Genomic DNA, 15,591 nt, shown 5'->3' on the forward strand with positions numbered 1-15,591 from the left:
GGTAATGATCAAGAGAAATGAAATATTGTTATGTATTCTCAGCCAATACTTTTTTAGGATATGATCTACTTCCGGTAATAGTTCGATCAGGATATGCGACCATGGTATAATGGTTATGGCATCTAGCGTTGTATCCAAATATCCCGGGTTCGATTCCCACTTCCGCCACATTGTCCTCCATTGTTGTTCCCAATATAGCCCGGTATAATATAACCTTGCATGTACTAATCCTAACTAAAACCAACTAAACCAACTACTAAACCAGTACTACTAACTACTATGATAAACTAACCATGCATGTACTTACCCTTACTAAAACCAACTTAAACTAACTACTAAAACACTACTACTAACTAAAACCAACTACTAACATCCTATATGCGCGGCATATATATAAAAACATCTTAGATAAATTCGTTGGGGCAAGTCAGATCGCTTATCATCGTAAGACGTGGGACACTCTTGTACGCAGTAGTACTCGAGGGTTGGCTACTGCTGTAATAGACCGGTATGAGAGATGGCGAACCCTGAACGAAAAAACCTTTTCAATATTTTCATTTTATAAATGCCTATGAAAGCTTTAAAGCCTCCCGGCGAGCAAGATTAATATTTGTTTTTAAATGAATTGCTCAAAATGCTCATATCAAATTATCAATCAACTCATGCCGTCTGATGTCATCGAATTCGATTCCTATTTCCCGCTATTTCCAGAGTGATTATTTAGCAGTTTGGCAGCGTTGCACGACCCTACAATTTTTTAATCCTTTTGCTTTGTGCAGTAGCCATAGCAGGTCATGTGAAGAAAAGGAAATAAAATAATTACTAGTGTCAGATCTTTCCTTATAATTGTAATCACATTTCCTTTGAATATCTGTGATTTAATATTGTCGATGCAAACATGCCACAAGTAAAAGGTGTTGAGAGTCTGTTCCAGTTGTGTTTAGACAATGTTACAGACCACATGGATGAATGGGCTAAGAAATCGCCTAAGTTGAATGGAGTGGAGGACATCGAGTTCATCCAAAAAAGCACTAATCCTTTCTATGATTTACGTAAGTAACTTGAATTACATAATGATGTCGTGACTTCATATGCATTTTTCTATTGTCAATTCTTTTAGCTTCTGTTATCATAGAGGAAATCATTCTGCTTCTTAAGAAAAAAAAATTGCTTGAAAACAAATTTATTGAGCTTCTCATCACTCCACAATTATGGACTTTGGATTTCCGTTCAATGCGTGAAAAAGATGAGGTGTCTGGCCTTCTCCGTCTTGCCACCATCATAAGCCCAGTATGTTTCAAAATTTAAACATATTTAATGGCATGAACATTTTACTTACTGACACACTTTAGGATCTGAAAAATTTGTGGCTTTGTCATGAGGAATACTTCGTAGACAATGATAAATATGAGAGTTTCATTCCCAAATTCTCCAATTTACAAGTTGTGGATATTTCATATTCTAAGAAAGGAGACTCTTGCTTGCAGTTACTTGGCCTATATTGTAAAGATTTGAGGTTGGTCTCTTTGTTTTATTTATAATGTCAGTTTACTACAAACAAAAAAACATTGATTTTTTTTTAGAGTGCTGCATGCTAAACACAGCTCAGTTTCAGACTATGGAATTCAACAGCTGTGTGTCAGTGGACGGTGCAAATCCATTCACACATTGGATGTTTTTAGTAGCTTCACGTGTGTTACAACTAAGGGTCTCCAGTTGGCCATTCAAAATTTACCTGCCCTAACTATACTTCGTCACCCATTATTAGTTGACGCTTTGGCCGGTATGGCTCAGGCTGCCATGGATGAAAAACTTGAAACGCCCAAACTATCCTTGTCGACACTCGCCATCCATTCGTCATATAAAGCTGGTAGTCTGGCTCTTGCTGTGTCCATATGCCCGTCTATTACGACTATAGATGTAAGAATGGCAGAAGAAATGACTGACATTGAACTTCATGCCCTATTACCTCTTAAAAATATTAGTGCCATTCATTTTTGTGCTTCTGACCATAACACATTTGATGGTGGCATTGTCCCCCTTCTTAAGTCTTTTGGAAAATCTTTGAAGTCGTTGGAACTTTTTTTTTTCACCTCTACCGTTAAAATTCGTGCTGTTATCGAGTATTGTCCCAACTTGAAATCCCTAACCCTCTGTTGTAATAGCAGTTACTCGATGGCGTGGCCTGAAGAAGGTCAAAAATCTCGTGAAGGCGAACCGATCGATGGGGGACGACTCGAATTGAAGAAGCTTGAACAGTTGCAGTTTTTTCTTGGAAAAGGATGCATCGACAGTGAAGTTGTGTTGGCACTTCTTTCATCCTCTTCGCTCAAGTCTATTTTCTTAAGGGGTTGCTGCATTCTCACTGATGACGTTCTGCTGAAAGCCACTAATTACCACTCGTTCCGAAACTTGGAGTCTTTAGATATATTTGATTGCAAGTCGGTTTCAAGTAAAGGTATTGACGTCCTCATGGAAGAAGGCAATTCTCTCAAGAGTCTCGACATTCGTGATTGTGGGCAGATTTTGATTAAACACATTTCATCTTGGGTCAGGAAAGCTGCGAAGAATAATTGGGAATTATCTGTGTATCCCAAAGTTCCTCTTTGTTGCGTTGAACACAGCGATTCTGATGATAGCGATTCTGAAGAAGGATTTGAATTGTTGCATTTTTTTCTAGCTGGTGTTATACATGATATGCTGGGTTCGGATGATGATGATGATGATGAAGATATAGAGGTAGAAGAAGACAGTGATGAAGACCAGAATTGGAATGGAAGTGCTGAAGAAAGTGAAGGTGTGGAAGACGATGACGATGTTATGGAATTTTAAAATTAATCAATAATGATTTTGTGAACTGGTTTTTACTGTATTCCCTATAGTTTCTGTTCGCAAGTTTGTTTTTTTCTACCGTTTTATTTTTTTGAATGGAAATAATGTTTGGCTGGAACGAGTCCTCACTCCGCATCCTGGAAATATAGTAATCTTGATTTCAGTAGTCGCTTTCATTAGTTTTCATTATTTCGTGAATTGCGATGCATTTCGTTAGTTAAGGGACACGGTGAATCTGTTAAAAATTGGTCATCACTTATTTCACATTTTTAATTTATTCTAGTTTCTATTTCCTGAAAAAAACTTCTTGGATTTATTTGAAAATTCAGTCAGCACTCGTCAATTACTACTTCGTAAATAAATAGGTTTGAAATATTAAAAATTTATTCCCGCTACTGATTTCAAGTTTACAACGTTCGTAATTAGATTTTTTTCGCTAGATGGCGTTGGAGCTGGTTTGTTTTGATTTCAGAAAGAAATGTCTCGTGAACTAAGTAACTGGCAAGAACTGTTAGATTCTTTTACCAAAACCGGCGTAAAACAAGGGAAAGTCAACAAAATTCATCAAATAAAAAACAGTAATGCCGACAGAATTAAAGAAATTCTACAGGATGAGGAATTGAGGTATGTCTTAAAATTGGTAAGCATTGATTTAAAAGTCACACAACACTCAGCTTCTTTTTGTATAAATTGCAGAGGGGTGTTGATAAAATGGATGAATCACCAGATAAAGCGTGAGCAATCCGATGAAGCAACTAAATATTTTCGGGAGGTTGGAAACAGACAGTTTTCTCTCAAGGATTACTCATCATGTATAGAAACGTACACCCAAAGCATTCTTAGTTGCCCTGAGGAAAGTGAAGTTGAAAAAAGTTTGGCCCTTGCTAATCGTTCTGCCGCCCTATTCCAATTAGAGTTATATGAAGACTGTCTTGAAGATATAAAGTTGGCGATTAAAAAAAATTATCCTAGTCACTTGCTGCCTAAAGTTTTAATCAGAAAAATGAAATCGCTTAAAAAATTGGGCAAAGAAGAAGATTTACAAACAACAATAGAAGAATTAGAGTCTGTCATGAAACACTTGCAAATGACAGAGAAAGGTTTTCATTTTTTCATTTAGAATTTAGTTCTTGAAATATATTTTCTAATTCTCTACAGGAAAAATCCAGTCAGATATTAGGTCTGTGTTGCTGGATAACCAAGATAATGAGAATGGTCCAAGGGAAGCATTATCAAAAAAAGAAGATCTGGTTTTTCCTTATTGCGGGGAAAACTCTTCTTTTAAAGGAGCAAGTTCTGCCTTGAATATCAGGTAAAATTTCACACTTTTTTCAAATGAGTATAATTTGTAATGGTATGCTGCTATTTTATTCTTACGCTAAACAGCCACTCGAAAGAAAAAGGGCGCTACGTTGTAGCTAACAGAGATATTAAAGCTGGAGAAACTCTTTTTGTGGAGCAACCTAATGCGTTGGTGGTTTTGCCCGACTTCCAGACTTCTCGATGTCATCATTGTACTCGTCACTCATCAGCAAAACGATATCCGTAGTTCTTCTATACTATACAGGTGTCATGCAAATGCATTAATTCCCTTAATTTGCAGATGCTTGGCTTGCGGTAAAATTTGGTTCTGCAGCGATTCCTGCCGCCAAGAATCATCCTGTTACCACAATTTTGAATGTGGACTTGAAGCGGTACTGAACTCTGTTGGAATTGCCCATTTAGGAGCGAGAATTGTTCTCTCTCATGGACTAGATTCAGTGTTAGCCTTTCTGAAAGATACCGATAAAGTGAAAAAAGTGCCTGGTATTGATGGGCCATACGACACTAAGAGTTACCAGGTTATGTTCCATCTAGTCTCTCATACTGAACGGATGGCTCCTGAAGAACTTTACCAATACGCGTTGGTAAGGAATTCTAATCTTCTTTTGTATCACTTGTATTGTTGTATATTCATGGTTTCTTTATTTTTCTGATTGTAGACTGCTGCTTTCCTAACTTTGCTACTGGAACAACACTCGTCATTTTTTCAGTCAGCCTCTCTAGAGTCTCAGTATCTAGTTGGTGGCCTGATTTTGGTTCACGTCTGTCAGATGGTGAGCAATGCCCACGCAATTACGGAACTCTGCCTTATAGACGAGAATAATGAAAGACAAGAAAGAATTGCAACCGCCATTTATCCCTCTGCCAGTCTTATGAATCACAACTGTGATCCGACCGTGATCAATAGGTTTGATATAGTAATTCAGATTTCTTTCCCAGCGATTTTCACTGAGTGTTCAAATGCCACCCATCTTGTAGTTTCCAAGGTAATACGCTGATTGTGCGAGCCATCCGTAATGTTCGCCAAGGAGACGAAGTATTCAACTGTTATGGACCACATTATCGCCGAATGAGAAGGAGTGAAAGAGTAGAAGCTCTAGAAGCACAATACTGCTTCACTTGCACCTGTGATTCTTGCCTCGATAAAAATACTGAAGATTTCCAGGTAGCTGAATCCAGGCTTTTATTTCTAACTTCAGGATCTTCATATTATTTATTTGTTTACATTTCCAGGACGTTATATATTCATTCTCGTGCCCGTCTTGCCAAGGATCTCTCATCAACCCCACCGGAAATAATTCATCCGCTCAGAATCAGATGGCCCTATGCAGGTCGTGCAAAACACCTCAAAGTTATTTCACCCAGCTAAAAGCGGATTTAGAGGCAGTGTCACTTGATGCCAGAGGTATAATTTTTTAAAATTATTAATTTGTTACAAATATTTTCATTTTCAAACTAATTTTATTAAATAAAAAGGAACGGAAGCGATGGATCAAGGAGATATTATGGGAGCAATCAAACTGTTAACTAAGTGCGTGCAATTACGTAGCAAAGCTTTGTTCAAAGGGCATCCGGATTTGGGAAAGAGCGCTGACAAGTTGGCCCAGTGTTACGCTTTTATAGGTAAATTTCATGAATTTCATTTACAGAAAAAATTTTTAATTGCTTTAATTTTGTCATGCAGGGAAATACGAAGAATGCGAGAAAATGCTACGAATCTCTCTCACCGCCGTTGAGCATCGCTATGGTCGGTACAGCATTGAAATGGCAAACGAGCTGCAGAAATTCACGGATGTGTTGATGGAGTTGGCATCGGGCAGAAATCAGCGTGCGCGTGATGAGCTGGTTAATTATTTAGAAGAAGCAATGCTCATCTACCGAATCCACTACGGTCCCTGGAGCACCAGTTACAATGAGTTACAATCCAAAAAAGTCCATTTGACTTCTCTGTTGATGAACTAAACCTCGAGTTAACTTCATGCGAAAACAAAGTTTCTTCAATTTAAAAAATCATTCGAGTTTATATGGAAAATCATGAATGAAATCAAACAAAATAAAATGCAAATAGTACGAAGAAGGTACTTCAGAAAACATGAATACGGGCCTCTCGTGAAATTTGTAAACACAATGCTTCTTATTGTGGTCCCTAAGACCTGACTCCCGGTGATTTCTCGTGTCGTGTCCCTTGTACAGGATTTATCTCTACCAAGATGCAGAACTTTAAGTGATGACAAGGTAAGCTTAACTTTTTTTTAAAGGATTTTGATAGCTCTAAAGTGGGATGATTTATAGCAAGATGTCGATGAGCTATAGAGCGTTAATTTGCACAACACCTTAAAAGCATTATCCCAGTTCTTGTGAAGTCATTTTGATCTATCCCAGCGCACCCGAGTTTCTTTCTAAAGCTTTGAGCAACTTTAACCAATCACTTATGCTACAATTCATGTATTGTATACCTGCATAGTATGTATAAACTCCTATAAATGTAGATAGAATCAATCTGACTTTGCGCTATCATACTTCACTTCTTCAGCCAACTCATATTTTAATTATTTTAATGACACGGTCAGGTGCGCTGCAGTCTGACGTTGCGCTATCTTGGGTGTTGTAATTTGGACCTCTTGGAAGTAAGGTAGTAAATAACTCCTAAGAAAGGAGTTATATTTAAGGACCTTTAATATATTTAAAATTCAATGGAGTTCTACTTTCGGGAATGAAAATATTTTAAAAATCGTTGGAGTTCTATTGTCGGACATGTAAATAATTTTTAAAAATTATCGGAGTTCTATTGTCGCGTAGTGGAGTTCTACTGTCTTTTTAATGATATTTAAAAAAAGAGTTCTTGTATCTTTGGAGTTCTACTGTCGCTGGAGTTCTACTGTCGCAAACAAAGTAATTTTTAAAAAATATTTAAAATATTGGGGTTCTATTGTCGGTGGAGTCTTTAGAATCTGAACTGAGCTAGAGCGTTACTTTCACATCTTTAAAGGCATTATCCCAGTTATTGTGACCAGTAATTTTGATTGATAATTGACTTAACTTTTTATAGCAACAAAGCTCACTTGTTAGATTTTAATAATGTGTTTTTTTTTTCCTACTTCCGGTTTTCTCATTTCAGTCAGTAGTTCAGTAAATATTCATTCGACGCACAAAAGAACCACATATTCGTGATCCTCGTCAAATTTGTGGTAAAGTTCATGTTTTGTTTTTTACGTACGCGTACTTCCGGTTTTGAGAGTTTTCCTGAACTATAGTTCAGGAAAATTCTCGATTTTGGCCAAATTTTGGATTTCGTTTAAATCACACTTCATCGACCCCAAATTTTACGGAGATCACGATTATTTTGTTTATTTTGTCGGCAGTTCAATGGTTAAGGCGCTATCGCTTACTTCCGGTACACTTCCGGAAAATTTGCATAAAACTAGCAAGTGAGCTTTGTTCCCTATAATGCTCTCAAGATTTCAAGCTAATTTTAATCAAATTATAGTGTGCTTTTCTAGCTCAAGTTGTGTCACAAAACTAATCACATTCTTGAGACTTTTCCGAGTTTCATAGTTGCCCAATAGATGGCAAGTGTCCTCGTTTTCCATGTAATGGCGGATTGTTGTTGTCAAAAGTTCCTATTTTTCGAGTAAATTACCGATTAAATCAGAAGTAAATTCAAGTTTATGTCTGTGCAACTCGTTTAATTTATTATTCCGTATGTGTATTGGATCAAATTTCATATTTATCATTATAACCTGTAGGAAGAAACGCGAAAGGAAGCATTCGCCTTCAAGTAGCCTACGATCAACCCTTTCGTAATCGACGGTTTGCTGAATGCATCATACAGTTAATACAGGTAAAGACCGATGATAGCATTTTTGTTAATATTCATAATAATTATCTGGATTTTCTATTGATCTTGGTATGGTAGGTCACTAACCCCAGTGTGGACATACATTGTTTTTTTTCGAACATGTTTTTCTACAAATGTTGCATCATTGACACTTGACAGACAAGTATTGTTCATCTTTCAGAAATTTTAAACATTTTTATATGTCATAAATTGTATTTTTTGTCATAGAGAAAGCTAAAGGCCATGGGTAATCTTCAGGTTTAATGCAGCAACTTCCGAGAAGTCACATGAAAAGATGCAGGGCATATACCAACATTAGTTGCATTTTTCTGAATGTTTTACTCAAGTAGTAGGTAGCGATTAATTTCAGCTTATTGCAATCAATGTTGCAATATTTATCGACATATTTCCTTTAGATTCATCATGATTAACTAGTCAAAGCTAGTTAGAACTCTAACTCAGATACAGAAGACTGCTGCTGCTGCCTTACAGCCAAAGATAGAAAAATTATTAAATTACTCTCCTTCTTCAGACAATTGTAAGTTTTATTTTTTGTCATAACCCCCATAGTTTCTGTCAATATTTTAGATTTCATGTTGGAAAGTTAACACAATTCTAAAATAACTAACTAAATCATTTGAATGCTCTGTCATAGGGAAAGCTGTTGGAGTAATCTCCTCGTCTTCAGCACTTGACTCATTACATCTTCTGGATAGCTTAGAGAAACCTGGTTGGTGTTATCAAGGTAACTTCATTTGTCATGTCAGTGAATGTAAATTTTGTTATTAATTTTGTTTTCTTCTTGATTAAGTCATTTAGATAATGACTGAAAGGATGCGGCTTACAGACTGTGAACATCAGACGGGATCAGACTTCAGCATCTCTACGACAGAAACGTGCAATGACATCCTACATTTTCTACGCGGATCATCTATTGTTATTGTTGGTATGAGTGTTTTCTTATTTAACTCGTTGGCTGCCACGCCTTTGTTCTCCCATGTGTTAGCTCCTTAGCACGGGCCGCACTGTTTTGTCTCTTGGTCTTATGTGCCTTGGGATCGAACAGTTGCACCTGCCCCAGATTTGCCGAAAGGCCCTGTTAGGCAATGCACCATAGGGACTTCCCCCCTTGTCGATACGGTGATGGATTCTAGAGGTTGTGCATTCCATCTTCTCCTGTCACCGTGTCAGCCCGGACTTGTCAGAAATGGCAAGTCCCACTTTGGTCATGGATCCTTCAGACGTGGCGCGTAGAGTAGTAGAAAAACAACCTACGGGTTGTATGGCGTGGCAGCCAACGGGTTAATTGTGTGTGTATGTATGTATGAATAATTGGATATATGTGTGCTTATAAAACAGTGGTGGAATTGTGGGCGGAGGTGGGACAATAAATGCAATTCCTTTATACATTGTTTATTGTAATTCTTTAAATCAGTAAAAATTATTCCACAAAACATTAAAAACAAAAAGTTTCATTCACGATATCTTTGTCCTTTTCTATTAATAATCTGATTAACCAAAACTATCTCATATTACGGTCAAGAAATTTGAAAAGAAAATTACGTAAAAACTCTGATGTAACAGTCTTCACGGGTAACTAGTTTGACAATAGATGAAGCAGACTACATCATATTTGAAGTGGAAATTATTTTGCTCCATAAACCAAAATTTAGTCTGCCAGAAAAGTGTTGAATACATCTTGGCCACAGGCTCACTGCATCTGGGAACATTTTCTTTAGGTCAAGCAACAAATTTTCCAATAGACATGGAACCCTGCTGTCGGGAATCCTAAATTGAACAAAAAATACAATGAGAAAGCTAGAACACTAATAAAGTTCTGTAATTTGTCAAAGAACTTAAAGTGAAAGAGTAAAAATTACTTTACCAGTAAATTAATATCAAGGTTCACTGCTGCAGGTCAAAGGTTCACTGCCTGAGAACATTTTCCTTGGGTCTGGTAACAAATTTCCTAACTGCTTAGGACCCTGCACTCTGGAAACTTAAATTATACAGGCAAGGCGCATTTAATTGTTTCGTGTTTTCTTTTGCCAAAATCGAGATGACATCCACCGTCAAATTCCGTTATCGTAAGTTGTTAAAAATTAGACTTGAAGAAAAAAATGTTCAGTCTCAGATGCCATAATGTAAATCAAGATTAACACACCTTTCCCATTTTTGTACAAAACTCGTGTAAATCCAGATACCCTCCCTTGTTAAGTAGAAAAGTGTTTTTTTTTAATTGAGAAATAATTAAGTTATCAAAACAAACTTTACATTACTTTAACAACTCGCAAGGAACACAAACATGATTTTGATGAAATGCAATCTAATGATGTGATGCCAAGTCTTATCCGCAAGAACCTAACAGAAATATGTAACTGCAATTATACGATAGTTACAAATTGGTGCTAAGTCTTTGCATGTGAACTATAGTTTGATTTCTCTTAATGTGTTACATTTATATCAGTGGACGTTAACTTAAGAAGCTCTTTCTTACATTTCAACATTACCCAAAAATGTAGATTTGCTGGTTTGGCCTGTGAATGTTTAGGAGGTTGAGGCAAATTTTAGAGGATTCATACATTTCACTCATAAATTTAACCAATCTCCTTTACATCCCCAGGATATCAAAGCCTCACTGTTGGCGTTGGGTGAACAAAGTGCATCAACGTTTATCGTCGATGCTGCAACCTCTGAAATAGAAAAGTAAAAACGATTTACCACAGAAATTCATCAAATCAAAGAATCGCATATCTAAAAATAATTGTAAACTTAACATAATTGCCTTTCGCCATGGTCTATTAACTTAATACCATGCTCGCCTTTGAGGAGAACACAAAATCATTTAACCATGCTTCCAGCCATGAAACTTTACCAACGAATTTTAAGATAACCTCTGCAAATACTGTTAATTTACCTCTTAACAATTGTCCTGGTCTTCATTTTCTTTTCCTGGATGTTCTCGTTTGAATGTGAAAGCAATTTCCCAACATTTAAGGGTAGAATTTCTAGCAGAATTGTTTCGTACGACCGGTTAATCGAAAGCATCATGGACGACTACCCAAGCCAAGCTTGATCTAGAAGCTTCTCTACCAACTCGCCTTAGGCAAAAATGGCCACCGGAAACTCTGAATCCCCCTAGCGGCAGCTATTTAAAAACGTTTGAATTCGAACAAAGCATCATAACCGGATGAGAAGATAGATGGAAAGATTTTCTATTTATTTCCTTCAAAAACATTTTTCATAGTACAAATTTCATTGTAAAATTACTCTCTAATCTTCGTGCATGCATTATTCAGGTTAAATAGGCAGGTTGGACACAAAAAGAAGTCACCAAAATAACAAATTCTTTAAATGAGTATTTTAGATATTTACATCAATATAAAGATAGAGACGTAATCTCACATAATGTTCTGTACTGGAGCCATGTTACACTATAAATATGCAAATTATTCGTTATCAATATCTAAGGAGAAGATAGAATTTTTCAATTTATGCAAGTGACTACAATTTTCGCATATAAATAAAGAGTCCTTGGAATTTAAAACCTTCAGCTACCTGTAAATTGCACTTAATGGCACTGAGCACGAACTCGCTTACCATATTCGTCTGATTTCAATACTATTTACATTGACACGACATGTTTTGACTTCTTTCAATTTCTGTGGACAAGCTACAGTCAGTTGTTGTGCAACCATTTATTTGTAGCTACCTGCTGTCATCACTGAGTAATCCAGGGGCCGCTGTTTTATGGAAATCGACTGATCCCAATAAGGGAAGTTAAAATCGCGTGACAGACGTCACGCACAACTCCATGCCCAAATACGGAGGAGGACGTAACGAAAATGTAAACTGGCGACCTGAAAAAAGGATGGCGATACACTTTTGTATTTAGTATAAAAAAATACCGTGACAGCTCACCAGCACATGTGCAAAGCGCTTATCCTTCAGTAGTTTTCGTTTTATCGAATTTCACCGATTTTTCAGTAGGCCAAATCCTGGATGCTCTGAAGTTTTCCAACAGGTTGTTAACGTTAACTAATCCTCAATTCAACAGCTAAATGTAAGTCACAAAAGTTAACGTTTAGCTTCTTTTATTTCTTTCAAATAATGAAAATTTTGTTAATTTACCTTTTTGATGGATAAAATTCTCGTAACAAAACTCACAGGAATCTGTTTAAAAAACAATTTGAGAATGTATTTAGGTCAGTAATTTAAAAATTGGTTGGATTGAATTAAATCCTCTATAAAATAAACTATGGACGATGGAATTTTCGTATTAGAAATGCTAAAATGATTTTAATTGCTAGGGATCGCCACTTAAGTAAGAACGACGAGGAATGCGGTGAAATCAAGTCTATCGAACTACTTTCTCAACCGCTTCCAAATTTAGCGAAACAAAGTAAGTCGAGCCCCGAGCCGTACGCCAAGTCCCTGGACAACATCGGCAATAACCAGTCTACGACGAAACAAGCGCACGAGAGACATTCAATGGGAAAACCGGTCTTGTCGGTACTTTCTGATCCTGTTATCGGTCCTTGCTCCTCCGCTACTAATCAACATTCAACACAAGACGCGATTATGGAGGAAAATGCCAGAATGCGGAAAGCCATCAACGATGTAAATTTGAATAATGATATGTAACCTGTTAAATGCGACAAAATTTGATCATGGCTAAATGAATTTAATCGATGAAACAGGCAGTATTGGCTCTTACCCGGAAAATTCACGCTCCATCAGAACAGACTGAAAATGTCTTTTTAATGTTCAACATGCTGAAGGAATCTGAGAGAAAACTAATCAAACAACGTCGGGATTTGGAGGCTATGGCAATCAAGGTTATTAGAAGAAATATTATAGTTTTTAAAGTTCTTTGAAACTTATCGCATACATTTACCAAACATCAGATGAGAACTCGAGAATCCCAGTGGAGTGCGGAGCGACTGGCCTTTGAAGAGAAGGAACAAGTCAGTAAACAAATGATTTTAACCTTGCAAGAAGAGAATTACAAGCTACGGAAATCACGTACAGTATGTTTTCTATCATAATAACTATTAAATCTTCTCATTCTAATATTCAATATTTTTCTTACGCAGTTTGTCTCGACACCTCGCAATTAGATTAAGTAAAGGAGTATCAAGTCATCTTTTAGAATCTGACCTTTTATGGTTCGTCGACTGGTTCGTTTGCATTAAAGAAGCCCCAAAACAAATTTCCAAATGAAACTGTATTTCTTTTTCGCCTTGTGAAACCATTTTTAGCCAAAAGTACATTTGTCTTTGAGTCTATCTGTTCCATAAAAGAAGTAGCCTTGTTTTAGAAAGCGATTGTTCATCCAAATACAGAGATACATCCCTATGAAAAACACAAATTTTCTGAGAGTTGCAATACACCAGCGATTTTAATGCGAAGATTGGAGCCGACGTGGCCTTCTGCATTGCAATGCAGTTACGTAAAAGTTTAAAAAGGAAAGACGGCAGCTGAAGTGGCCTTTGAGGCTTTGACATACTAAATTGAAATGGGCTCAAAATTTTCTTAGTGCATTTGATGAAATCTCCCCTCTTAATGGAGATGATGTTGTTGTTTAACCTTACAACTCATTAGCCCTACCGCAATGTAATGCTGACAGAATCAGTACCCTCGAAAATTCAAATGACTCGAAATAACTTCCGATAAATTTCTTTTCCCCCAAAGGTTAAAAAGCCACAATTACAAACGATGAAACGACCTGTAGTAGGGCCAGCATACTGGCGACTCTGATACTAACGATTACATAATCACGCAAATTCGTGCGAGTAAAGAACATAGCGTAGAGTATCCTAAGTCTAATAAGGACTTCGCAAATACAGTGGAAAATACACTGCCTAAACACTCTGTTACAGACTCAATCATAAGAAAACGATGCATAAGAAAAAGCAATAACTGAATAAGTTCATCACTTACCAATTGTCTAGTCTAGATTTCCAGTTCATGTCTACTGTTTATAACCTTAGTCTGTAGTATTATTATTTTCCTGAACCCTAAATATTGATAAAAATAAATATGTTGGATGATTTAAGCAAATTATCACAACATTTTGAATGGTTTATACCTCTAGTGCCTCCAACCAGCCTCCAACTTCAGAAGAATAATCTAGAACTTTGAAATAATTTTCGGACAATGAATATCAACACTTAATACATATGTTAACAAAAGGTAAACGAGTATCAGTTTTAAAAAATAGAAATAATTATTTTTAAGCTGGCTCCACTTTCCCAGGAACAGGATTAAAACAAAAAATTAGCAAAGAAAAATTTGGTTTTCATTTTGATAAAAGTTAACATGCAGGGTTGCCAGCAAGCATCTATAGATTTCCATTTCTATTTATGGGTTTTTGAATTATTTCTATAATTTTATTTCATTATCTTTTACTTGAAAAACGTGCGTAATTTAAAAAGGTTTAAGAAAATGTAAACTTTAATTTCATAACGTTTGATTTAAATTTTTTTAAATTAAAAATTCTACGCCGTGACAGACTGCTGACGAGGATAGCCGAAGATGCCTAGTGCCTAGTTTATATAAAGGTCACCGCTGCCCTCTACATTATTCGAAAATTTCTTTGAGATCTAACAAACTCAAAAATGTCTTTCTCAGCTATGATTTCGATGGTTTCTTCGTGGTTGTTTACGAGTACTGCTACACACCAAACCCGACAACCAGACAACTCACAGTCTCACGTACTCGATTCTCCTGTGTCATACCAACACCAGCAGGTGGAATTGAAACAAATACCTGATATGGAACGTGTACAATTTGGAAATTTCAGTACCCGACTTCCTTCTTCCGGTTTAATTCCTCCTCCTCCATACCAGAGAGGATATATTCCGCCTTCATCTGGAGTAGTTCCTGGAAACGTACCCTACATTTACCCTACACCACCAAGGGGTCCAGTTGTGATGCGGAAACCTACTTCCGGATTAATTCCTCCGTCACCAAACCAGAGAGAAATTATTCCGCCTTCATCTAGACTAGTTCCTACATACGTACCATCGAATGGCATCGCATACGGGATTTACCCTACACGACCAAAGGGTCCAGTCGTGAAGCGGCGACCGGTTGCAGAAAGAAATCAAGATTTTCATCCACATCGCAAGATGAAAAAGAAACCAAAGCCATCAGTATTGGAGCCATCGAAAGGATCTTCTATTTGGAAGGATATTTTATTTGATTCACTAAAAGAACTTGGATCGATGCTACAGGATCATCAAGTAAAATACCCGTCGTACATGAGTCCAGATAGCTTGAACATGAATAACGGCGTATGCCAGAACATCAAAGCCCAACTAAACTACCAAACTGTGTTGGAATACTCGAATGATCTTCCTACTGACCGTGCTGTTCAAGATTACGCTCAGAATCGATTACCTGAAGTTGACAGAACGTTGTCTTATCCGACCGAGTTCTACGGGCAACAGTTATCTCCTCCGCCAATGGCAAATGCTGGACACGAACCGGATTTGAGTCACAACACCAACCCATTCCACTCAGCTCCGAACCTCCCGACTAGCCGTGAATCAACGGATGGCGTACCTGAAGTCTATCCATTTCCAGATGAAGAG

General features: G+C 37.0%; 3 protein-coding genes and 1 long non-coding RNA gene across 6 annotated transcripts; 3 read left to right on the forward strand and 1 right to left on the reverse strand.

Annotated features, from left to right (window-relative positions):
* Positions 1-611: 611 nt before the first annotated feature.
* On the forward strand, positions 612-2,998 carry LOC124204671 (putative uncharacterized transmembrane protein DDB_G0290641). Its single transcript, XM_046601784.1, has 4 exons — positions 612-1,052; positions 1,121-1,290; positions 1,353-1,516; positions 1,584-2,998. Exons 1-4 carry the CDS (start codon positions 899-901, stop codon positions 2,830-2,832), a joined length of 1,737 nt encoding a protein of 578 aa, XP_046457740.1. The 5' UTR covers positions 612-898; the 3' UTR covers positions 2,833-2,998.
* Positions 2,999-3,278: 280 nt separating this feature from the next.
* Positions 3,279-6,246, forward strand: LOC124204670 (SET and MYND domain-containing protein 4-like). Its single transcript, XM_046601782.1, has 10 exons — positions 3,279-3,456; positions 3,529-3,932; positions 3,991-4,144; positions 4,219-4,377; positions 4,436-4,739; positions 4,815-5,062; positions 5,134-5,320; positions 5,389-5,560; positions 5,632-5,778; positions 5,840-6,246. The coding sequence occupies exons 1-10, from the start codon at positions 3,311-3,313 to the stop codon at positions 6,115-6,117; spliced, it is 2,199 nt and encodes a 732-aa protein (XP_046457738.1). The 5' UTR covers positions 3,279-3,310; the 3' UTR covers positions 6,118-6,246.
* Positions 6,247-9,518: 3,272 nt separating this feature from the next.
* LOC124204673 lies at positions 9,519-14,046 on the reverse strand. The gene is made up of 8 exons (XR_006879033.1): positions 13,937-14,046; positions 12,891-12,941; positions 12,711-12,817; positions 12,125-12,638; positions 11,915-12,050; positions 10,911-11,853; positions 9,879-10,686; positions 9,519-9,781 (listed from the first exon to the last, which is right to left on the reverse strand). It is a non-coding gene; the product is annotated as an uncharacterized LOC124204673 (long non-coding RNA).
* LOC124204672 lies at positions 11,915-13,358 on the forward strand. 3 transcript variants are annotated; one of them, XM_046601785.1, is made up of 6 exons: positions 11,944-12,056; positions 12,163-12,198; positions 12,304-12,613; positions 12,694-12,831; positions 12,901-13,023; positions 13,090-13,358. In XM_046601785.1, coding segments are annotated over exons 1-6 (633 nt in total). In that variant the 5' UTR covers positions 11,944-12,054; the 3' UTR covers positions 13,114-13,358. The 3 variants fall into 3 exon arrangements, with proteins under 3 accessions (XP_046457743.1, XP_046457741.1, XP_046457742.1); XM_046601786.1 differs by having other exon boundaries at positions 12,901-13,018; XM_046601787.1 differs by lacking the exon at positions 12,163-12,198 and having other exon boundaries at positions 11,915-12,056.
* Positions 14,047-15,591: the final 1,545 nt, after the last annotated feature.

This window comes from Daphnia pulex, chromosome 10 (genome assembly GCF_021134715.1).
Source record: "Daphnia pulex isolate KAP4 chromosome 10, ASM2113471v1".
NCBI lineage: Eukaryota > Metazoa > Arthropoda > Branchiopoda > Diplostraca > Daphniidae > Daphnia > Daphnia pulex.

What these genes read in the sequence shown, in the direction of transcription:
- LOC124204671 (XM_046601784.1), top strand. Translation starts at nt 899, where the DNA reads ATGCCACAAGTAAAAGGTGTTGAGAGTCTGTTCCAGTTGTGTTTAGAC. An exon ending in TAATCCTTTCTATGATTTAC is followed by an intron (nt 1,053 to 1,120) that starts GTAAGTAACTTG and finishes CAATTCTTTTAG; the next exon opens with CTTCTGTTATCATAGAGGAA. An exon ending in TTGCCACCATCATAAGCCCA is followed by an intron (nt 1,291 to 1,352) that starts GTATGTTTCAAA and finishes GACACACTTTAG; the next exon opens with GATCTGAAAAATTTGTGGCT.
- LOC124204670 (XM_046601782.1), top strand. Translation starts at nt 3,311, where the DNA reads ATGTCTCGTGAACTAAGTAACTGGCAAGAACTGTTAGATTCTTTTACC. An exon ending in TCATCAGCAAAACGATATCC is followed by an intron (nt 4,378 to 4,435) that starts GTAGTTCTTCTA and finishes CTTAATTTGCAG; the next exon opens with ATGCTTGGCTTGCGGTAAAA. An exon ending in CCAGTGTTACGCTTTTATAG is followed by an intron (nt 5,779 to 5,839) that starts GTAAATTTCATG and finishes TTTGTCATGCAG; the next exon opens with GGAAATACGAAGAATGCGAG.
- LOC124204672 (XM_046601785.1), top strand. An exon ending in TGCGGAAAGCCATCAACGAT is followed by an intron (nt 12,614 to 12,693) that starts GTAAATTTGAAT and finishes TCGATGAAACAG; the next exon opens with GCAGTATTGGCTCTTACCCG. An exon ending in AGCTACGGAAATCACGTACA is followed by an intron (nt 13,024 to 13,089) that starts GTATGTTTTCTA and finishes TTTCTTACGCAG; the next exon opens with TTTGTCTCGACACCTCGCAA.